At 42.3% G+C, this 23,579-nt stretch overlaps 1 protein-coding gene across 2 annotated transcripts in view; it reads left to right on the top strand.

The window, feature by feature from the left end:
- ARHGAP28 (Rho GTPase activating protein 28) overlaps nt 1–22,929 on the top strand; it is an 84,915-nt gene extending 61,986 nt beyond the window's left edge. The window contains exons 7-15 of one of the 2 annotated variants that reach the window (XM_074576691.1): nt 5–96; nt 2,206–2,283; nt 5,472–5,634; nt 7,171–7,253; nt 9,061–9,258; nt 9,947–10,090; nt 16,215–16,369; nt 17,006–17,070; nt 18,942–22,929. In XM_074576691.1, the coding sequence (XP_074432792.1) occupies nt 5–96; nt 2,206–2,283; nt 5,472–5,634; nt 7,171–7,253; nt 9,061–9,258; nt 9,947–10,090; nt 16,215–16,369; nt 17,006–17,070; nt 18,942–19,033 (1,070 nt within the window). In that variant the 3' untranslated portion in view covers nt 19,034–22,929. The remainder of the gene's footprint in view (nt 1–4; nt 97–2,205; nt 2,284–5,471; nt 5,635–7,170; nt 7,254–9,060; nt 9,259–9,946; nt 10,091–16,214; nt 16,370–17,005; nt 17,071–18,941) is intronic. The other variant, XM_074576690.1, reaches the window with a different exon arrangement.
- The last annotated feature ends 650 nt before the right edge of the window (nt 22,930–23,579 follow it).

Here is a 23,579-nt window from a genome sequence, read left to right as displayed (position 1 = left end):
TAAGAAAATGGTCTGTTTGGAGTCCCTCTCAACGTATTGCTGGAGAATGATCAAAAGAAGGTTCCTGGAATAAAAGTTCCCCTCATCTTCCAAAAAGTGAGTATAATTCGTCTTGCCGGGCTGCTGAGATTCATTTTTCCATCATTTGCACTGACACTCAGTGTCAGTGACACACAGTCATCAGATAAAAGACGATGCAGGCTTTACAGACTTGAAAGTGTCTACTGTCTGTCTGTCTGTATGTTGTGGTCTGAAAATCCTGTGACAAGGAGACAAAATTTGCTCTTTTTGTGTGTTTTATCTGTGGTGGGGACCTCTTTCAATTTTTGTAATTATATGATGCCATATGGGAAACTTCAGGAAAGAAATGTCTGGCTTTCTGTTTCCCTTTCTCATTGAATTAGGCCGCTGTGCAAAATTGTGTGTGTAGAAGTGGCAGAGTTGAGTTGTCTCAGGAGTTTTAATATCACGTGAATTCAAATCATAGGTATTACAGAATCACAGAATCTCAGAATGGTAGGGGTTGGAAGGGACCTCTGGAGATCATCTAGTCCAACCCCCCTGCCAGAGCAGGGTCACCTAGAGCAGGTTACACAGGATGGAGTCCAGGCAGGTTTTGAATGTCTCCAGAGATGGAGACTCCACCACCTCTTTGGGCAGCCTGTTCCAGTGCTCTGCCACCCTCAAAGGAAAGAAGTTCTTCCTCATGTTTAGGTGGAACTTCCTATGTTCAAATTTGTGCCCATTACCTCTTGTCCTGTCCCCCGGCACCACTGTAAAGAGCCTGGCCCCATCCTCCTGACACCTACCCTTGAAGTATTTATAAGTGTTGATAAGATCCCCCCTCAGCCATCTTTTTTCCAGACTGAAGAGACCCAAATCCCTCAGTCTTTCTTCATAAGAGAGGTGTTCCAGTCCCCTAATCATCTTGGTAGCCCTTTGCTGCACCCTCTCCAGCAGTTCCCTGTCCTTCTTGAACCGGGGAGCCCAGAACTGGACACAGTACTCCAGGTGCGGCCTCACCAGGGCAGAGTAGAGGGGGAGGATGACCTCCCTCGACCTGCTGGCCACACTCTTCTTGATGCAGCCCAGGATGCCATTGGCCGTCTTGGCCATGAGGGCACATTGCTGGCTCATGGTCATCCTGTTGTCCACCAGAACTCCCAGGTCTTTTTACACAGAGCTGTTCTCCAGCAGGTCAGCCCCCAACCTGTACTGGTGCATGGCGTTATTCCTCCCCAGGTGCAGCACCCTACACTTGCCCTTGTTAGCAGCTTAGCTATTATTTCCAGAATGGAAGCAGTATTTTATTGAGGTTTGTATGACCAGTCAATGTCATTTATGTAAGTCATTTGACAGTACAGTGACATCCAGCTGGATGTCTTGGAGACAGGTACACAGGCACAAGCACACATTCAGTTACACAGGTTTATGTGGGCTTGAAACTACAACAAATTTCCCTGTAAATACTGACAAAAGGGGAAGTGGTGTGGAGTGTCAAGGGAAAGACTGACATGACTTGAATATTTACATGACTTTGCAATCAGCTCCACAGCTCCCCTGTCAAGATACCATGGGAAATTAGAAGGATCCAACAGCTCAGGCAGGAAGCAGAGACAGTGGTGAAAATCCAGAGCTGTATGAATAAATGCTAGGAATGATTTTTTTTTGTCTTGTTCTAAATTATGTTAAATCAAATCTTTATTTTTTAAGAGTGGAAAGCCTGTTTGTCTATTCACAGAAATTTCAAACTAAAATATCCTGGGATCATTTTCTAATCTGAGTTCTCAGTTCCCAGGAACGTATGTTATCTATAGACCTTTCCATTGTGCTCCTTGGGGAAAGACTTAAACATTTCTCAGAGGTTAATTTTCCCTCAAAACACCATTGTGTTTTACCCAGTGTATCTGACCCTTTATTAATACGTTTATGTGTTAAGTGTTCTATAGCAGTGCCAAGTCTCAAATCAAGGACGCAGGGGCCTATTGCGTTATCGGTTTTCCGTACTCTGCATACTCTGTATTTCAGGGTCAGGAATATGGAGAACAAATTAGGAAGGTTTACTTACATGAGCTGGCTTGTTTTCATTAGAAAATTACATAGAAATGTATCTTTTTCAAATTAGCTTCAAGGATATCTAGACTGAAAGAAAGGTAATTAAGTGCTTCTGAGTATTTTCCTTGGTTTTGTTGGGTTTTTTTTCAGTTGCTGCTCAAGCTTGAGGAAACAGGTTTAGAAACTGAAGGAATTCTACGAGTGCCTGGATCTGCCTCCAGAGTCAAGGTACACACTTGTGCCAGTTTTCTGTCTCCTCGACCACAGACCCTATGTAAAATAATAGAGCACACGCAAATGCACACTGCACATAAATACTGATGTGTGTAGATCAGCATTTCTATTCCTACCAGTGAAAGGTCAGATGGTTCCTGGGAACCAATAAATCACAGAACATGTGGTCTATTGCTTTGCATTTGTTAATGTTCTATATAAAGCACAGACTTGACGTTGAATGCAGTTTTTCTCCACTAAACATCGAGCGATCCTTTCAGCTTATCTCTGTCATCCAAAATTGCTGTGATCTTATCTCTCTTTTAATTTATTTCAGAAATCCAGAGTTGCTAAACTGAGCGAACTTCAGATAAAGATCTTAGTCTATGTAATTTTAACCTTTGTGTCATTTTATTTCTCATTTATCTTCTGTGATCTCACAATTTCATGTTCCAAGTGAGAGAAATTTGGCCTGCGTTTACTGTTTGGCAGCCTCAAGTACTTCAGGCTATTTGCAGGCTATCAATACAGGCTAGTTGGTACCCAATAACCTGACATTGCGGTGCAGTAATGCTTGCAATTGTTTCTCCAGACTAACTTGATTCCAGGAGCTGGAAGCCTTTGGCAGAGGCAAATTAGAAAAACAAGTTTGTTCTGGGTTTAGTAGTCTACCTCTTTCCCAGATTTTTGTTTTTTTCTAGGTTTTTTTTTTTAATCTGGTTCAAGCGACTTCTTATAGTGCATCCCAAGAAAGCTAGTTCGCTTTCTAAGGCAGGAAGTCTCAACATCGTGGCAGCCACATATAGAGTAATGTTGGGAATTGCTAAACATTGATGGGCTAAGGATCATAAAAAAATGACTGTACAAGAAAAAGCAGCATTACGTGAAATGCACCAAAGTTAGGCAGTAGCATCCCAGCTCCCTTTGAATCTGTGGCATGATAAAAGCACTCAGCACCTTGCAAAATGCCACATCTTGCAGAAGAGGAGCTCCGAATTTGGCCTGTACTTTTTGGCTTCTTCATTTTTTCATACAAATACTTCAAGTATTATTTCACATAATCTCAATTTTTTCCACCCTCTCCAGGGAGGTTACACAGCAGGGCTGTGCTCTACCTAATTAAATTACTTTCATATTCTTTGCATATACCGTACCGTGTCTTGTTCACTTCTTATTCACAACCTATATCCAGGGAGCTGCTATGAGATATGACTTTATATGTAACACTCCTATACTGGGTGGTAAGTTAGGCTGTCCATATGAAAGTTTTAAATTACTTGAGTTTTGGCTTCATTTAAGTCTGTCCAACGAGCCAACCAGCAAGAGAGAGATTTTTTCAAAGCAGATCCAGATTTCATCCTTCAAAGCCTTCATACATTATTATGACATTAGGATTTGAGGGCATTCCAATTTTATTTCAGTCTTGTTTGGAGAAAGAAAAGGCATATGGAAGTGATTAAAGGTTACTCTTCTATAAAACAAAGAATAGAAGAAATAACAACAAGTTTCCCTCTGTAATCTTGTTTGTAACAAAAGCTCCAGTGAAGCAAAAATCCACGATAGCCTACTGTAGGATCAGTCGCATTTAATAAAAAAAATTGCGAAAACTTTTTTTAAAAGCACTTATGTGCATATACATATGTATATGGAGGGGGGAGTGTATAAAATATACACATATGCTTGCCTGTGTGGATGTATATATTAAATGTTTACGTTTCAAAAATCTTGCCTTCTATTTCTATGGATTTTTCCCAGTCCTCAGCAAAAAATGTGGCGTAGTTTTTCTCTCCCCTTGTGATTTTGATGAGGTGAGGATTTCTGTTCCACATTTCCCAGTCAGTTACCAGGAGAGAATTTAATCCAGGTGTTTGTATGGATTATGTGTAAAGGATGTGAATACAGAGGAAGCTGAGATAGCCCAGATTACAACCAGCAAAATGTGCTAGTAAAAATGAGATTGTAACAGTATATACCAAATTCTGAATGACTTTCTATTTCCTTTTGTGCCAGCCATTTCACTTCATTATGTGTGACCATATTTGATGTGTAATTTCCTTCCATTCATGTGAGGCACAGTGAACAGAATCCATTATTTAAAGTTTTTTGTCTGAATGGACTAAACCTTTTTGTGTAATATTAAAGTACGTTTGACAAAAACATGATCTGAAACCTGAATATTAGCTACAGTTTTGATTTGTCGTAAATAGTCTCACAAAAAGCAGCAACAAACTTCCTATAGATAAGGCAGTGTTTGGCCAGTAATAATTGTGAAAGATGCATAATTTATGGATATCCTTCTGTTACAATAGCCTCCTTCAATCGTATTAACCCGACACATTTTTGAGGAGCTTGCATTTTCTAAACAGTGACCTGGGTTTGAAGCCAAATTCTGTTCCTACGAGGAACCTTACTGAATATATCCCACTCACAGACGTGTGTGAAACATTGATTAGTTACCCTCCAGAACGAAACAGACCTCTGCTATAGAGCAAGATGCTGACACTGGAGAACAAGGGGATTAAATGGGCACCCAAAATGGTATAGTGATTGGATAGTCATGGATATAGTCATAGATATCCATGACTATATCCATGATATAGTCATGGATATCTCGCAGGTTTTGAGGCGGTTTTTTAGCTTGTATTAAGTGGAGGTTTTCTGATAGGAATGGTTTGATACCTTTATTTTTCTATGAAGCGACCAAATCTAATTACAGCTATTCTAAAAGAAAACATCCTTCTAAAGACAGGAAGACCTGAAGTTTAAAGCCATTTGCTCCAGGCCCACAGATTTGGATGCCAACAGATTGTCTAGCAAGTTCACTAGCAGTGAGGAAGAAATGCCACTCCTGTGTGATTTAAGGGTCAAAACCTCTGGAGAGTGGAGAGCATCTGCACTCTGTTTCTAGTTCTAAGACATTGCACAAAATTTTCTTTCTTTAAAATGGTTCAAATGGGTCACTGGCAGAAATCTAGCTAATGCAAACCAAATTTAGCCTGGGTTGCAAAACACCCCCAGGAACCTGATCCGTTAACCTGCTCTGAACTCCACACGGCTGTACCTAGGCTGCTACTGGTTTAGGGCTACTTTAATTTAACTATGCTGTCAACCTGCCTGTTGTTTATAATGGGATTTCTGAAGCAACTTCAAACTGCTGGGTCAGAAGCAAGGATTAAAGGTCAGACATTCCTTTTATCTTTCAGAATCTCCATCAAGAACTTGAGGCAAAATTTTATGAAGACACTTTTGACTGGGACCAAGTACGAAATAATGATGCAGCCGGACTGCTGAAAATGTTTATAAGAGAACTCCCAAGCCCCCTCTTCACAGTAGAATATCTGCCTGCTTTCATCACGCTAGTGGAAAGTAGGTGGAAAAGGAGTTAGTATGGACTGATCTAGATAAAATGTAATAGCAGGCATTACATTTTTTTCTCTCTCTGAAGCAGAGAGAAAAAAACATGTAATTTTTTCCTCTCTCTGAAGTAGAGAGAAAAAAGGCCTAGCACATTGTCTAAACATTTAATACATTTAATTTTTCTGCATGCTTTCCTTTTCAAATGGAAAAAAGTCTCTGCATTTTTCTAATAGCATAGACTCATTTTGTGAGTGACACAACTGCTTAATGCGAGATTTGAAATCTGTGAGCAAACGCTGGCCGAGCAATGACTTTCGTATATAGACTTTGATTCACACAAATTATAGATTTCACAAATGAAAGTTTCTGCAAGGTGAATTCAGGTCACTGCCCTTCAGCTGATATTCTGTTGGATCTGTTTTATTTCTCTCCAGGTTTATGTTGAGGTCAGAATATTCGTACAAAGATATATGTGGTCACGGAAAGCTTCAGGCAGTCAGGTTTTGTTTTCAGTGTACATACACCCTCTCCTTCTCAGTACATTTTGTTCATTTCTCTTCCAGCCAGAATGCAGTAGTACCTTGCAATACCTACTGACTTCATTGTGAATTCACTTGAGCAAGGACAGAGTGAAACTATCAGGATGGTAAATTTATTAGGCAAATTGGTACGGAAAACTTAGAACCCTTATATAAGGTTGCAGCCAAGTTTTCAGTGTCTCTATGAGGTAGTTTAAAGGGCACAAGGAGGTGACTCCTTCCTGTAACTTTCACGTAACTGAGTATGCTCCTTGTGAGTCCCAGACTGCGTGCAGTTACAATCACTTACCAGTTTGGAGGAGAAGACTGAACATGAGGTGTTGGTGAATTTATTCCTTTCAAACAGATACGCTGTCCACAACACACGCTCTTTTTTTCTCCAAACCTCTCTCATCCACCCTGAGAGGAAGCAAATGACAGACCTTCTCCAATCTTCTCCACCCCAGCTCTTCTAGTGAGCTTTGCACAGCATTAATATGTACCAATCGCTGAAAATATGATGGTATTTTGTAATGGACAAGGGGCTCTACATTTATCTAGAGCGCTAGACTTGGGACAAATACTTTTTAAGTTATAAGCAATCAGTCTCCACTCTAATGCCACAAATGTTCAGCAAATTACTTAATAACAACAGTCTGAAAATTTTCTGAAAACAAATACCGATTTCAGTTTGAAAGGGGGAAAATACTTGATGTACATACAACAAATTATGACCACGATATCAAAGAGAAACTGGCTAATACTGAAAAACATTGGCTCCTCGCTATTTAGACAGAATGTTATAGAGCCTTTTCTCCCCCTGTGACAAAGACCCAGGAAGATGAGAAAAAATCTACTCATTACAATTGTTTTTATATTTGGGGAAAAGACTATGGTTAATAAATATCTAAACATGCTGGTCTCAACTGGCTAGTGGTTGCTGTGTTTCCAGAACTGCCGACCAACAAGGGTTTTAGAACAAACCAGTAACTAGGATTTGAAAAATATTAATTATTCATATTCTTAGAAATCTCCAAGATCAAGTTACAGCTACAAGCTTTGCATCTGTTGATCATGCTGCTGCCTGAAGCTAACAGAGACACGGCCAAGGTAAGTTCTTCCTTTGCTATCACCTGCCATCTGTGGTGCTTTTGACTTTTAAATGACAGACATGGGGTTTTTTTCTAACAGTCAGTGATCAGATGCTGCACTGTGAAAGTACTCATCTGTGTTTTTTATCATTTTCTTGAAGAAATGTTCCAGTCCCCTGGCTGTCATTTCTCTTACAAGCAATTAAGAAATAGTTGCTGGAGATATCCAACTGCTGGTGTCAGTAAATGGCTCCCAGGCATCATTTATTCTGGAGCATCCATTTCAGAGAGGCATGTTCCTCGCATAGTTTGGAAAAAACAAGGTTCACTTTCTGGGTTTCTGCATGACTGGAATTCTCTGGGATGAGAAGCTGCCTCCCAGGAGCTCGCCTAGTGCGCTCCCAGTGCTGAAGGGCTCCCAGGGCACTGGACCAGACCGGAGGAGGTAGTCTGAAGTAAAAACCCCTGAAACGTATATCTGTAGCACGGATGTCAGGACCTCGGCCTCAGCTGGTTTGCCCTCCAAACCCATGCCCACACCCATGTACTACTTCCTGATACAGTCATGAAGCATTTTGGGTGCTTGGGAGCTCCCAGATCTGGCTGCAGCTGTGTCCTGACCCTAAGAGACACCGGTTGTATCTTGACTTGTTTCTACATAAAGGAATCTTGGGTGAACAAGCTGCCTGGGAGCCCCCAGACATTTCATCAGGTCCCCTGCTCATCAGGACCCTGCAGGTCCCCCACCTCTGAAAGTCTAACACTGGTCAGTTTAGATATAGCTTTATGAGTCCAGGTGCCTTCTTTATCTGTATTTATTTATACAATAACAAGGAACAAGAATAACAACCCTCCTATTTGGGATTCTACTAGTGCTCTGTGAACAATGGAGGTTATTTCTTCTACCAAAATCCATATTCCTATAGAGTTGTATCTGTAAAACACATGCTAGATGAGCAGTCTTAATCATTACTAGGCTTTTATACAAAAATAGAAGTGATGACAAAAGTGAATGCATCTCTACTTGCTATCTATAACAAGATTTTAGAAATTTCTCCAACACAGTTTCTGTTTTGCAATTCCTGGTTTTGTAAAAATGTTTTAATTGCAATGTCAGGGTACAAAGACAGTGGTTTTAACGGTATGGCGTTGCAAAAGGACTCATTGGCAGACCCCAACTCTAACCACAGCTGCAATCCATCCTATTCAGTCACTCAAGCAAAATTCTGAATAAACGGCCCAAAAGGGAAATGAGTTTCCTTTGATTCTGCCATGCATGTGCAGAAGTGACGTCAACGAACAACCACTGAGCTCTTCTTGGTTTCATTATCCCAGATTAAAAGTTTGGGTGTTGTTGGCAGAAATTCCTCAGATTATATCACATATGGGACTGCTGCACATTTGAAGACCGGCTGATCACCCTGGTGATTGCGATATAAAAATCCTTGATCAAAATGGACACCTTGAAATCTATGGAGAAATTAACTATTCCATTGCAACACCTTTATATCTTTCTTCTACTACAGGATTCAGAGCCTTAGTGCAGACACTGTACTTGATTTATGGATTTGGGATTATGCTCTAAGTGATAGATAATTTATTAATGTGTATGTTGATAACATTAACTATTCCTCTGTGATTGACACAGGTGGTTGTGCCAGCAAATATCAGAGTAATCCAAATTAGAATGCAAAAAAAACCCTGAATTTCATCTCCAAGTGTAAATATAGCACCTTTCGATCCAGACATGTTATGCATTTGAAAATGCTGTATTTAAGAAGTAAAGTATTTCGTGAGACTCAGCATAACAAGTGTTGTTTTTCCAGGCCTTTCTTCAGTTCCTGAAGAAGGTGGTTGCTAATGAAGGGAAAAATAAAATGAATTTGTGGAATGTTTCCATGATTGTTGCACCAAACCTTTTCATCTACAAAGGGAAACGTGCAAACCAACAAGAAATGCAAGCAGCCGCCACCACAGCGCACATCGTGCGGCTTTTAATTCGGTACCAGGACATCCTGTGGACAGTGAGTAATGCTGGTTCGCTCTTTATGGCTCCAGTACAGAGAAGTATTTTGCTACATGCTTTGTAGAAATCAGAGTAAACTAACCTTCTTAGAAGAAACAGTTAGCAATTGTTTGGAAACTGGATGGAGTCTTCTATATCTAGGATGAGACTGGGTGACAGATACCTCTGTATGGAGATTTACCTCGTCTATCTGAGGCACCCATTTTAGCACAAATTTCTCTCTGGAGGTAACCATCCCACAACATTGATTATACAGGAGAATGCATAGAAGAATGATTTAATCTTGATGCCTAGGCGACACATCTAGAGTTGAATGAGATTAAATGACTGTTTAAAGTTTAGCCCATAATCTTTGCTGGACTTCCGAAGGTTGGCATGAAGATGATGACAGTTCTCAACTCGTTTCCTCATAACAGAGAGAGTGTATGATGGGGATCGCAAAGACCACCTCCTAATAAAGTTCCTACAACTGCAAACATCACTAAAAAGTTTCATATGGTATGAAAGATGATCTACGGTTTCACCAAAGGAAAATCTGTGGGTTGTTAGAGAGAGCTACTAATCACATTATCTTCTGGGAATAGAGCTTCTGTGGCCTAAAATTTCATGCCTTTCTAAAGCCCCAACACCAATTTTAGGGGGGGAAAAATTACTGTATATTCTCAGTTCTGGTTACCTCCCTTTAGGTCCCATCCTTCCTGATTTCCCAAGTGAGAAAAATGAATGAGGCAGCAATGAACAACAGCAAGAGGCAGTTAATGTTTGACAAAGGAGTGAGAAAACTTCTGAGAAGAAAGACCATGGAACGGGAGAGACCTGAAAGACCAGAGGTATGATAAAAATATACCATTTTCAAGGGCAGCTTTAACCAGCCTCCCTCCTTTCTTATCTCATAAAAGCTTCTGGGGGTGGGGAGGAAATTTTGCCATATAAAATAAGCTGATTTGGGAGTTATCTTGGAGATGCGCTTCCCAGTCCAACATCCTGATAAGACAAAGCTTTGGGGATTGATTGAGAAAAGGTGAGGAAGGCGGAATGATTTCCAGCAGCCCAAGCTATAAGCTGTTACAAACACATGCTGGTTTTGTACTAATTTTATAAGAAAATGGTCATATGTGGACTGTCCTTGACAGCAACGATCCATAGATATTCAACAAATGCATGGATCTGTAGCTGAGTAGTAGGATGGTCCATATTAAGATTAATTGCACTTATGCATGCCCTAGTCTAGGCCACTTGATATTCTCCTTGCAAGTTTTAGTTTTACAGCTTTGCACTAACTTCCTAAGCAGAAAGAAAATCCAGTTTGCCTAACATAGACAGTAAAAATGTCTAAATTTTAAGTGTCTAATGAAGTATTTTCATAGAATCATAGAATCATAGAATTGTTGAGGTTGGAAGGGACCTTTAAGATCATCGAGTCCAACCTTTAGCCTACCCTGACAAGAGCCACTTCTAAACCATGTCCCTCAGTGCCCCATCTACCCTTTTTTTAAACACCTCCAGAGATGGTGAATCCACCACCTCCCTGGGCAGCCTATTCCGATGTTTAATAACCCTTTCAGTGAAAAAATGTCTCCTAATATCTAATCTAAACCTCCCCTGACGTAACTTGAACCCGTTTCCCCTCGTCCTATCACTTGTCACCAGGGAGAAGAGGTCAGCCCCCATCTCTCTACAACCTCCTTTCAGGTAGTTGTAGAGGGTGATAAGGTCTCCCCTCAGCCTCCTCTTCTCCAGGCTAAACAACCCCAGCTCCCTCAGTCGTTCCTCATAAGGTTTGTCCTCCAGGCCCCTCACCAGCTTTGTAGCCCTTCTCTGGACACGCTCCAACACCTCAATGTCCCTCTTGTAGCGAGGGGCCCAAAACTGAACGCAGTACTCGAGGTGGGGCCTCACCAGTGCCGAGTACAGGGGGATGATCACTTCCCTTGTCCGGCTCACCACACTATTCCTGATACAGGCCAGGATGCTGTTGGCCTTCTTGGCCACCTGGGCACACTGCTGGCTCATATTCAGCCGGCTGTCAACCAACACTCCCAAGTCCTTTTCTGTCGAGCTGCTTTCGAGCCACTCTGCCCCAATCCTGTAGCGCTGCATGGGGTTGTTGTGACCCAAGTGCAGGACCCGGCACTTGGCCTTGTTGAACCTCATACCATTGGTCACAGCCCATCGGTCCAGCCTGTCCAGATCCCTCTGCAGAGCCAACCTACCCTCAAGCAGATCAACACGCCCGCCCAGTTTAGTGTCATCTGCGAACTTACTGAGGGTGCATTCAATCCCTTCATCCAGATCATTGATAAAGATATTAAAGAGAACCGGCCCCAGCACCGAACCCTGGGGGACACCACTTGTGACTGGACACCAACTGGATTTAACTCCATTTACCACCACTCTCTGGGCACGGCCATCCAGCCAGTTTTTTACCCAGCGAAGAGTACACCTGTCCAGGCCATGAGCAGCCAGTTTCTCCAGGAGAATGCTGTGGGAAACGGTGTCAAAAGCTTTGCAAAAATCCAAGTAGATAACATCCACAGCTTTTCCCTCATCCACTAAGTGGGTCACCTTATCATAGAAGGATATTAGGTTTGATAGGCATGACCTGCCCTTCACAAACCCATGCTGACTGGGCCTGATCACCCTGTTCTCCTGCATGTGCCGTGTAATGGCACTGAGGAGGATCTGTTCCATGACCTTCCCAGGCACCGAGGTCAGACTGACTGGCCTGTAGTTCCCCGGATCCTCCTTCCGGCCCTTCTTGTGGATGGGTGTCACATTTGCTAACCTCCAGTCAGCTGGGACCTCCCCGGTTGTCCAGGACTGCTCATAAATGATACCAAGTGGCCTGGCGAGCACCTCTGCCAGCTCTTTCAATACCCTTGGGTGGATCCCATCCGGCCCCATAGATTTGTGCACATCCAGGTGCTGAAGCAGGTCCCTCACCATTTCCCTTTGGATTAGAGGGGCTTCATTCTGCTCCCCATCCCTGTCTTCTAGTTCAGGGGTCTGGGTGCTCAGGGAACAACTGGTCCTACTGCTGAAGACTGAGGCAAAGACTTCATTAAGTACCTCAGCCTTTTCCTCATCCTTGGTCACTATGTTGCCGGCCCCATCTACTAGAGGACAGAGATAATCCTTAGTCCTCTTCCTATTGCTAATATATTTATAGAAGCTTTTTTTGTTGTCCTTGACAACAGACGCCAGGTTTAGCTCCAGCTGGGCTTTGGCCCTCCTGATTTTTTCCCTACATAGCTTAACTACCTCTTTGTAGTCCTCTTGAGTGGCCTGCCCTTCCTTCCAGAGGCCATAGATCCTCTTTTTTTCCCTAAGTTGTAACACTAGCTCCCTGTTTAGCCAGGCCGGCCTTTTTCCCCGACGGCTTGTCTTCTGGCACATGGGGACAGCCTGCTCCTGCGCCTTTAAGACTTCCTTCTTGAAAATCATCCAGGCTTCCTGGGCTCCTTTGCCGTGGAGGACTGCCTCCCAGGGGACTTTGTCAACCAGGCTCCTGAAAAGCCCAAAGTCCGCCCTCCGGAAGTCCAAGGTAGCAGTTCTGCTGACCCCTCTCCTTGCTTCTCGCAGAATTGAAAACTCTATCATTTCATGGTCACTGTTCCCAAGACAGCCTCCAACCTTCACATCCCCCACAAGACCTTCCCTGTTCACAAACAACAGATCCAGCAGGGCACCTTCCCTAGTTGGCTCTCTCACTAGCTGTGTCAGGAAGTTATCCCCAGCACATTCCAGGAACCTTCTAGACTGTTCCCTCCCTGCTGTATTGTATTCCCAGCAGATGTCCGGCAAATTGAAGTCCCCCACGAGGACAAGAGCTCGCGATCTTGAGACTTCTCCCAGCCGTTTATAGAATATTTCATCTGCCTCCTCATCCTGATTGGGCGGTCTATAACAGACTCCTACTACGATATCCGCCTTGTTAGCCCTGCCCCTGATTCTTACCCATAAACACTCAACCCCATTATCACCATCATTAAGTTCAAAGCATTCGTAACACTCCTTAACATACAGGGCCACACCCCCGCCTCTCCTTGCTTGCCTATCCTTCCTGAAGAGCCTATAGGCATCCATGGCAGCTCTATAGCTATGTGAGTCATCCCACCACGTTTCTGTGATGGCGACTACATCATAGTTTCCCTGCTGCATGATGGCCTCCAGCTCGTCCTGCTTATTCCCCATGCTGCGTGCATTAGTGTAGATGCACTTCAGTTGCGTTAATTGTCCTGCCACTTTCTTGGGGGGACAGGCCCTAATTTGCACCTGGTCATTCTCGGACACTACTGTAGTTACCAAATTATCACTACTCCTTGTGTCTATGCTGCCACACAATTCACTATCCCCCACCATCGCTGAGGCAGGCTGCAAGACCCTGCTATCACTTATACCCATGAGCACTGCTATGTTGCTCCCAGGCACCACTTTTGTAATCCTGGTTTCGTCCCCATCCCCCTTCAAACCTAGTTTAAAGCCTTATGGATAAGCCCTGCTAATTCTTGTCCCAGTCTCTTTCTTCCCCTTCGGGTTAGGCTTCCCCCGCCTGATGCCAGCATGCCTGGTTTCCTGTAGATCAGCCCATGTTCAAAAAAGCCAAAGTCCTGCCGGACGCACCAGTCGCGGAGCCAGGAGCTAATTTGCTGGCTCCTCCTATTTATCCCCTCGTCTACCCCTGCAAATGATGGGATAGAGGAGAACACTATTTGTGCTCCCGATCCCTTAACCAGCCATCCCAGGGCCCTAAAGTCATTCTTCATTGCCCTCAGACTTCTGGTACCTACTTCGTCACTGCCTACCTGAAATATCAGTAGCGGATAGTAATCTGATGACTGGACCAGGGAAGGGAGTTTCCTCCGTATGTCCTTAATTCTGGCCCCAGGGAGGCAGCTGACTTCCCTGTGGGATGGGTCCGGTCTACAGATAGGACCCTCTGTTCCTCTCAGAAGGGAGTCACCTACTACAATAACCCTTCTTTCTTTCTTTGTTGAGGACGTCCTGAGGCGTGGGGGTGAGTGACGAGCACTGTGCATTTCACTGGATGGATCAGCTCCTCCATCCTCAATCGCCTGGTCCTCAATTTCCAGAGCCTCATACCTATTACGTAAGGGCAGTTGGGATGGTGAGGGGGGCCGTGAGAGGTTTCGCTTACCTCTCCGAGGAGGGATCTGACACCACTCCCCCTTATCCCTTGAGTCCTCTCCTTCTGCCTGGTGACAGGAGGGAAGTGGGTCATCCACTTCTGATAGAGCCTCTTCCTGCTGCCTTTGCCTCAGGGTATGGCTCCACCAATCAATTTTGAGTTGTTATTCCCCATATCGTCAGAGAGGTTGATACTTCTGAGGATTTCCAGAGCTCCAGGTGCAGTTCAGACTTAGGAAAGTCTGATACAAAAATTTTCCTTTGGAGGTCTTAAAGCCACCAGCTTTTCTCCACTGCCTGGATATGGAGTTTAGGAACTTACTTGAAGTACGCTACTTCAATGGACACCTAAAATTAACTTACGTATTAGGTGTAACATATAATTTGGGCAAGAAAGCATGTTATGTACACATGTACAACATGTATAGTCCCTATAGCAGATTATACGTAGTATTTCCGTGTAGGAACTATCTTTAATAACCTGGAGAGAAAGTATTTAGTGTCTTTCCGGAAGGTTTAAAAGAACAGAGATTGGTGAATTGTAAGAGAATTAATCAATCATCTGGCCAAGGTCTCTGTAGTTATTGAAAAATAGTCTTGAAGAACAAAAGAAAAGACAAATTAGGAAGGAGTGATATTAGGAGAGTATAAGAAATAGAGAATAAGCCACCTAATACAGACAATAGAGAAAATGCAGAAGGGAATGTCTGGGAAAAAAAACACAGAAAGAGAAATGATACGTATGAATTGCGAATCTGTGCTTGTTCAGCTTTTGGAGAATTCATTTGCCAGCACGGACTGAAACATATTGTGGGTTGGACAGACATTTGTGCTGCAGATGGAGACAGAGATGTTTGTTCAAAATGGCGGTGTAGACTACTGTGTTGCAAAACTGTACTAACCCTGGAACGAATACAGTGAGAGCTTCTGAGGAGAGTCAATTACTGCAGTCATTGCACCTTCAGGAAGGCAAGTTCATTGATTGTAGTAATTGGCTTTGCATCTAATAAAAATGAGATGAGCCATGGCAGGTAGCTGAAATATGAAGGGTAAATTGGAGGCAACCTCTGTTTGGATAACGGAGTTGAATTTTGAGAGCACTTAACACAAACCCCAGGGTCTCAGATGTTCTAAATTACACAGGGACAGAGACTGGAGAGACTATTGTACTCTGCTCAGCATGGTATTAACTGGATTAGAACTGGAATGCAAACCTTGCTAATTGATTTATCCACCATTAATCATGGAAGAGTGCATAAACTTCATAGATGATCGTTTGAACCCTTCACAAGGTCAAATTTCAAATTAACAGAAAACATATGGTGCGCTGATACTGTACATAAGCTTCAATCTTGTTGGAGCTATAGGAGGTGGAAACAGAACGGGATCTTCATGCGTCGGGAGAATTTTACCTTTAAAAGGAAGATCAGATATTCCTAGACATTTTTATATATTTTGAAATAAGCAATTGGTTCACCGACCGATGTTAGCAGAAAAAACTTTAAAAATCTCAGATAACAACTTGACTCAATATTGCTGCAAGCAATTAAAAGTCAAGGGCTGCACTTTATTCTGCATGCATTGATGTGATGCTTGCCAAGAAGTTTGTGTCTTTGTGTCATATCTTACTACATACACTGTATCTATAAATTTGTATTCGTATGACTGTAAATATGTTCTTTGAATAATGAAGTGAATCCAGGACAGTGATTTTTGCAAGCAACCTCAAAAGAGTGCCAGAACTGCTTCTGAATGGAGCTACAGCAATATTTGCCTTAGACTCACTCTACTGAATATTGATTTTAGGGAGCTGTCACTTTTCCCCCATACCTGCAATCTGACATACCCGAGGGGGTGATAAGAGTTTATGCACCACTACATTCAAAAGTCTCTATGGCAATTCAACTCAACAGCCAAACAAAAGCCAAAGACATCCTGGCGCGATTCCACTGTGAAAACAGGTGGGTAAACCAGAACATTTTGTTTTTCCCGAACAATAATGTCAGGCCCATTAATGAATAGATTGTCCCTTTTTCAAAGACTCATTGTGTTACGAGAGCTCTTTTTCTAAGCTAAAATTGCTAATTTATGGTTACGCTGGTAAAAGAAATCTTAACCACTGATTTTATTCTTTATATTTTACTTAATAATTGGCTCCTATACAGAATCAATCTGCCCTCTGTTATGTCACTACTGAAAACACACGTTTTATAGACTTGCTGCACAGAGAACCCAGAGGGATTGTCTTACATCTGCCTATAAAATGTTAATGTTTTTATTTCTGTAAGGTAACAATTATTAACAGTTATGGGAAATGGCAAATTTTATCTGAAAGTCCTTTCTGCAAAGTCTTCCCATGCTACCATATAATTCTGTTCTTTAAATAAATAATATAACAGAAGGTTTAGTTAACTGCGACACCGCAGTCTACCTCTGTAGCAGACTCAAGTGTTCTGCAGTGCTCCGTTTGGTGGAAGTCCTTGCTTTTGATGATAAGTAAGTTCACAGGGGCAAAAGTATCAATTTTTAGCTTAATATAGGTGCTGGCTGATAAGGTTATAACAGAAAGACAAACTGAAGGTTTTTTTCTATCCTAGCCGCAGTTCATCACAGAACGTGAGAGGCCAGATCCAAAGTTTACATGAAATTGGAGGAAATATAGGTAGGTCTCATTTTTGAAAATTCAAGTCTGGATGTCCTTACCCTCCTCAAACACCTCAGGACAGTGCTGTTTGCACACAGCTGGGTTTCTCCTGCCCTCCAGCCCATCTGCAGGAAAGGAGTCTGACCCAAAAGCTGTTAAAATCAATGTAATGATTCCTTCCAACTCCAGCGTGCCTGGAAGGGCACCCCGCAGGAGAGAGTGACCTGATGGCTGGATCTCAGCAGGACTCCTGACAGCCTTGCCAAATTCATCTGACCTTTTGCTTACCTCTCTCACTATCATAACCGAGCATTTTTCCATGGTTAAGAGATCCTTAGTCTTCCTCTCACGAGCACATTCCACCTCCCTGTCAAGCATTTTCCCAAGACCTATTTCTTCCTCACAGTATTTAATGTTAACCTCCTCCAAATAAAAAACACAAAATTGAGAATTCAGACCCTGCATGTATGGGGGTGCTATACTTATGCTTTATTTAGATTGTAAACTCCTTGCAGTAGGGATTTTGTCCTCTTCTGTGTTTCACGCAGTGACATTTTTATAATAACAACAACAGTGGCTTGCCACACAAGTTCCTGGCCTAAAGGTCAAAAACCAGATTTTAAATTGATACTGCACAGTCCCGACTCTCCTTTCTCTGTTCATACTAAAATTCTGGATGCTCTGCTGGAGTCTTTTGTTAACCGTCTGATTAGATTATTCCTTAATTCATCTAGATTTATCTCTAAACACTTTCTATAAAGTTATTACAAAACATCACAGACTTACTTCAGCAGCAGTCAAGAACCAAAGTCTTTATTACTGAAGATATGCTCATACAAAGCTAAATTTGATTAGTGATTTGTTTTGCCTGGCCAAACAGGATGACCAACTGATCCTAAAACAGGAGAAGATCCTAAAGGCCTTGTGAAAGAACCCCAAGTATTCCCACCACGCTCTTTCAAAAATCAGGACATTTAATTTGCCTCTTCATTTAAAATTATTTTTATACTCCTAGATCTTCCAGGGTACCTTATTCCATTGATTATGCATTCATTCATTTATATTGCTTTCACTTTAATAAAATCATTAGGACCTCGGTGACCTTATAAGTAACTGTACAAAAATTGTACCATAATCCTTCGTGTCACGGCAATGTAACCTCACCAGTTAAATGGCTTCATCACTCAGTGTAAATGCAGTATAGTCCAACAGATAACTTAACTCAGAATTTATTGCCTTATTACTCAATTAAGAGGTGCCAAATGCCTCTTGCTGTGGCAAAGGCAGCAGGGACTCCCCAGGCAACTCCTATTCCCAGTCACCACCTAACGAAACCTGCGAACTGCCAGACTTCAGAGGACTTTTTGCTTTTAACCAGCAAAACAGCAACTGCCAAATACCTTGATATAGTCCCTGTATTTCTTTTCAAGATCTTAGCTGGGTGGGAACACGCTGTTTACAGAGCTACTTTTTCAGCATTTAAAACTAGTGTAGAAATGAATTCAGAGAGTTGTAATTCCAGTCCAATAAATCCAAAGAAATTAAAAAAAAAACCATACCGTGACACTTACAGTAACAGTGATGTTAATGCTTCTAAAGTGACCACAGTATTTGTTCACCATTCGACTAAATGCCCTGTCTGTAACTCAGTGTAATGCAGGGCATCCTGCCTGGAAGTGAAAGTGAATTCATGACTCTCACTCAGTAAAATCACGGGCAAATTTACCAAAGCCCCTGTGTGTATCCAGGAAAGATGTCAGCTGGACGCACCAAACTAGGCTCGCTATGCGAGTCACAGCTACATTCAGGGACATATTAACATAGCGCTGTCCCATTTACTCATGGGCTCAAAACATCCTCTGATTCATGGCTGTCGATTTCCGTTTCAGGTCAGCACTGTTTGGATCCGGATGCGTACATGTTAGATGTTTACCGTGCAAATCCTCAGGCAGAATGGGTGATAAAGCCAAAAGCAAGCTGAAGCAGGAGGCTGTTGGCGTACTGGACAAAAGCCAAATAGACAAGAGCGATGCCTGTCATTTTAAGAAGATCTTGGCAGAGACGAAACAAAATAGTAGCTACGGGATAACATTCCTTCCTACTGTACTGTCCAACTGATGTTCGCCACGTACTACTTTTGGTATAAGCATTATCACTCCAGCTTCTGGACCATCTGAAAATACCAGTTATGCTTTCATATGGGTTACACTCGTGCCAGTTGGCCCAGGAGTTGAGGAGGGTGGACTAAGGTACGGTGCGCAGAAAACAACCTGTTGCTTGTTTCCTGACCCGGTGTTAGAACGTGAGTTTTTGGAAAGAATCCAGCGGCATCCGCGGATGCGTGAAACACTACCGACCACGGCGTAACACAGAGACGTTCACGAAGAGAAGGTATCTGTCAAGCGTGGAAGAGAGGAGTTCGACCTGCAGCGGTGCCAAGACGTAGCTGTGTGACAAAATCAACCCTTTCTGCTGAAAGTAAACCTGTACAGTCTGCATTACTGCAGTATTTATGTCCCTCAGTCACTCCTCACGAGTACCTGACGCTGGGGGAGGGAGGGAGGCGGGAGGAAGAACTACTGTATAGACAGCTATACTGCTTTATGTATGTACCACTGTATATATTACTACCTGTCTTCCAAAATCGTCCGTCTGTGTGCAATTGTAGCACCACAAACCGTTTTCTCCTTCCTTCCCCTGTCATACACACAACTTTCGGGAGACACAAGCTAGGCAAGAAGGGGCTTCTTCCCCTGAATCTTCTACTTGATACTCTCAGATTTAAGTCTGTGTAATGCCATAATATGAGATACGTGTTAATGGTGCCACTTACAGCCATCACCTTTTTTGTTAAACATTATAGTTTCTTCGTAACCTATTTTTTTTTTCTTTTGTTTATTTTAGATTTAATATGTAAGCAACTTTTATATTATTCAGTTGCATTGAGAAGGGAGATCTTTGTCTGGATCTTGGATAATACAGCCGGGAGAAGCAAAAGAGCTTCCAATGAGCAGAGGGATTTATTACTCTTATTTAACATTTCAACATTCGGGCCTTCAACCCATTGCCAAACCAGGCCCAGTTGTGCTGGGGGTTTTACAAATACATAGCAAATTGCAGCTCCTTTTACAGATGGCAAGCAGTCTATGAAAATGCACAGGCTGACAAGAGAACAGGGGGCTGCAACTGCATTGGGAACCCAGCACAGCATACGTAGGACGGTATGTCTCGTTTGTAGCCTGTCACAAGCACCATTCTTCACCCAGTCCTCTCATTTGGGGCTATACTTTATAGAACTTGAGCGTGTTTGTTGAGTAGGGAAATCAAAAGTCTCTGGAAAACAGCAAGTATTTTTTTTTCATCTTTGTCTTATGCAAAAAATGGGAACTAACGCCTTTAACTGCACTGCAATGTCTCCGCTATTGGATGACGATATTGCACGAGGAATTCACCCGCAGGCCGAGCAGTGGGGTTTGCGCCTGAGCTGGATACACAGAAGAGGCAGAAGCTGGTGCTCTGTTTACCAGGTAGCAACACAAAAGCGTTCTGAACCAAGTCCTCCAGGTGAACGAGAAGTACACTGTCCTGCAGAGAACGCCTGTAACTTGCGATGCTCTGCTGAAGCTGTGCGATGAAGATTTTCACATTCTAGAAAGCCGGGTTCTGGGCCAAAGTTAATCATGTTCTCCAGTAGCTAACTTGCATTGTTGGTGTACAGTGACAGACATCAACATCAAATCAGTAATTTTACCAGCAACAATAATGCCTACAGAGGGCAGAACCAGTCTTTCTTTCTTATCTGATAAGAATGGTAATATTTAGCAACATTGCCTTTTCATTTTCTTTAAAACAGTGAAATCTTTAACTTTTTTTTTTTCCCCTCCCTAACACTAATGGATACATAGTCTCAGCCAGGAAAAGACCAGGCAGCTGTGTTATAAAATACTCTGCTTATTTTGACAACTATTTATTTTAAGTATATGAGAGAGAGTAAACCTCTGGTTTGTTCATAGGACTAAGCAAAAACGTTTTGCCCAGTGCTTTGTTCCCGATTCCCTTTATTTCCCTCTGTGGCAACAGACAACTCTTTCTACTACGCTGCCCTTTTCTTTTAGCTGTAAAACAGGACTAGTACTTTCCTTATAAAGGTAACATGGGAATTAGTCGAGTTAAATTCTGCTCTCAGATGCAGCCAAACCATTCCCTGAGCAGAACAGGAGTTATAAACATCCACGTAGGAAGGACAAACTCAGCAAAGGGATTTTAGGTGGAAAGTGCTTTGCACATGAAGAGTATCATATAAATGCTAAGCATCATTGTATTTATAGCCAACGAAAGAGCTTTTATGACTATACAGAAAGCCTGAACGTTAACTAAAGAATCTGAAATGCCGCAGCAAACGAGAGAACTTTCTACAGTACTTTCAGAGAAACACATTGACCTCCTCCGTCTTGCCCACTCACTTCAGTCTGCGCTCTCAACGGCCGTGCGAGGGAAAGCACAGAGCACCCACGTGCTCACACGGTAACTTGCTCAGCACGTTCTGGACCCTGAAGGGAGGACTTCATCAAAGTTATCTCCGAAACAGATCGCACTGTACTCCGTACAGGATAGAAGGGGGTTTTGAAAGACTTTCACCTTTTACCACTTTGCAACTTAGGAAAGCCAAATCTAATGTAACGAAACCCATCCTGTGAACATTCGTTTTATACTAAAATTGACTACAACTTTCTAAGACATGCATATCAGCAGGTGAACTATATTCTACGTACAGTGCCCAGACTACTACAGCATGGCCAAATACCTGCTGTCTCTGAAAGAGAATGGCAAAACTCTTTTTTGATACAAATGGACCTAATGACCCATGTGTACCGTGGTTAATGCTGTTACACATTAAGTTGCTTTGTGTTGTCGTGGTACACTAACTTGATTTAATATGCAGCAGACAAACTGAACAATCTCTATGACATTTTTGAATATGAGGTCTGAACTTTAGGCCTTATATTTCAAAATGCTGGTGGAGCCACCTGGAATTTTGTTCCTCCTAACAGCAGTTGAAGTCAAAACCAAGTTATGATAGGATTGTCACCTAACAAAAAAGCAACATATGTGGAAAGCTATTAATAAAAAAGTCATAGCAAGCAGGGAAACTTATTCAGCAAACACCAAAGATGCCTCAAGCATTTATGTACTCCGTGGTTCTACAAAGACAGCATTTTGCCTATCAACAGAGAGAGAGAGAGAGTATTGCAAGAAGTAGGTATTGGAAACAGCCTGGAATGCTCCAACCTTTTTATGCAGCTAACGTCATTAGAATGTGTGCACGTGCGCAAATGTGGCAGTGTCTATGTATGAAATTAACTACCTCACTCTGCATTTTCCAGGAAAAATATTTTGGCTTAAGAGGTTTAATACTCCAAAACTTTCTATTATTAATTTCACCTCTCTACTAGTCTTTTATATTGATAAAGTATTTCTCCTTTAATTTGAAAATTACCAAAAAAAAAAAAATATTAAAAGACATTTTCAGCATATGCATGAAATTTTATCTAAACCGTGTTGCCTCAATTACTGCTTGTAATGTGAACCTTATGAGATCAGATCTTGGGGTTAATAGGTAACAAACACAAAGACACTGTGTTTCCGTTTTTATTTTTCAATGGCTTTCCATTAACGTGTGTCTTCTCTGGCAAATCATACGATGCCACTAATCAAAGCAAAATGTTTGTATGTACGTTTCCCTTACAATCTCATTATGTTATGTCTTTTGTTGAAGTAAGCCCACACGTAAGTGCATTTGTACAGTAGAATGTGCCCATTGTATTGTAGCCATGTCAAAAATAAAAACAATACCAACAAAGCAAGCTCTTCATATCTAAACACGTGGTTTTCGGATAGAAGCAGGTGACAGAAACTGCAAAAAGCAGTGGTGAATCTGTCTTAAAAGCAACTGTGTTGTTACAGCACCTGAACAGCTAGGTACACAAAGGACCGCACTTGCTCTAGTGGAGCAGTTCTTTGCTCCGGGAGCTTTCTCTTGGGCTACCTCCAAGCAAGGTACAAAATGACACTGCTTGGAATCCTGCCTCGTTGAAATCAATGACAAACTGCTTGCTCGGGGGTTTTATTTGAGCCAGTATTTTTTAAACTAGTCTGAAATACTTTAGAATTAATTGTAAAGATGTATAATAAAAGCCAAACAAAATTGTAAGGAGCAAAACATTACTGCTAATTCAAACAGAAAAAAAGGAGATGGAAGTGACTTGCAAAGAGCCATGCTTGTTATAGATGCATCTTCAAGTATGAGACGTGTTTGTCACTGCTCAGTGATCCGGCCAGTTGATGAATAGATGTCCTTACTTGAGCGAGATGGAGTGCGTGTCCCCCAAACCTGGCTCAAGTGCAACTGCTGGAAGCCCCATTTTAGAAACAGAGGCAGGCGCAGTAGGAAAAGGCAAAGACAGAACTGCTGACCGACCTGTGAATTAGGAATCGCAGGGCACCAAAGGTGCTTCCCTGTGTCCTGC

The sequence above is a fragment of the Larus michahellis genome, chromosome 2 (genome assembly GCF_964199755.1).
Source record: "Larus michahellis chromosome 2, bLarMic1.1, whole genome shotgun sequence".
NCBI lineage: Eukaryota > Metazoa > Chordata > Aves > Charadriiformes > Laridae > Larus > Larus michahellis.
This window is presented reverse-complemented; position numbering and strand designations above follow the sequence as displayed.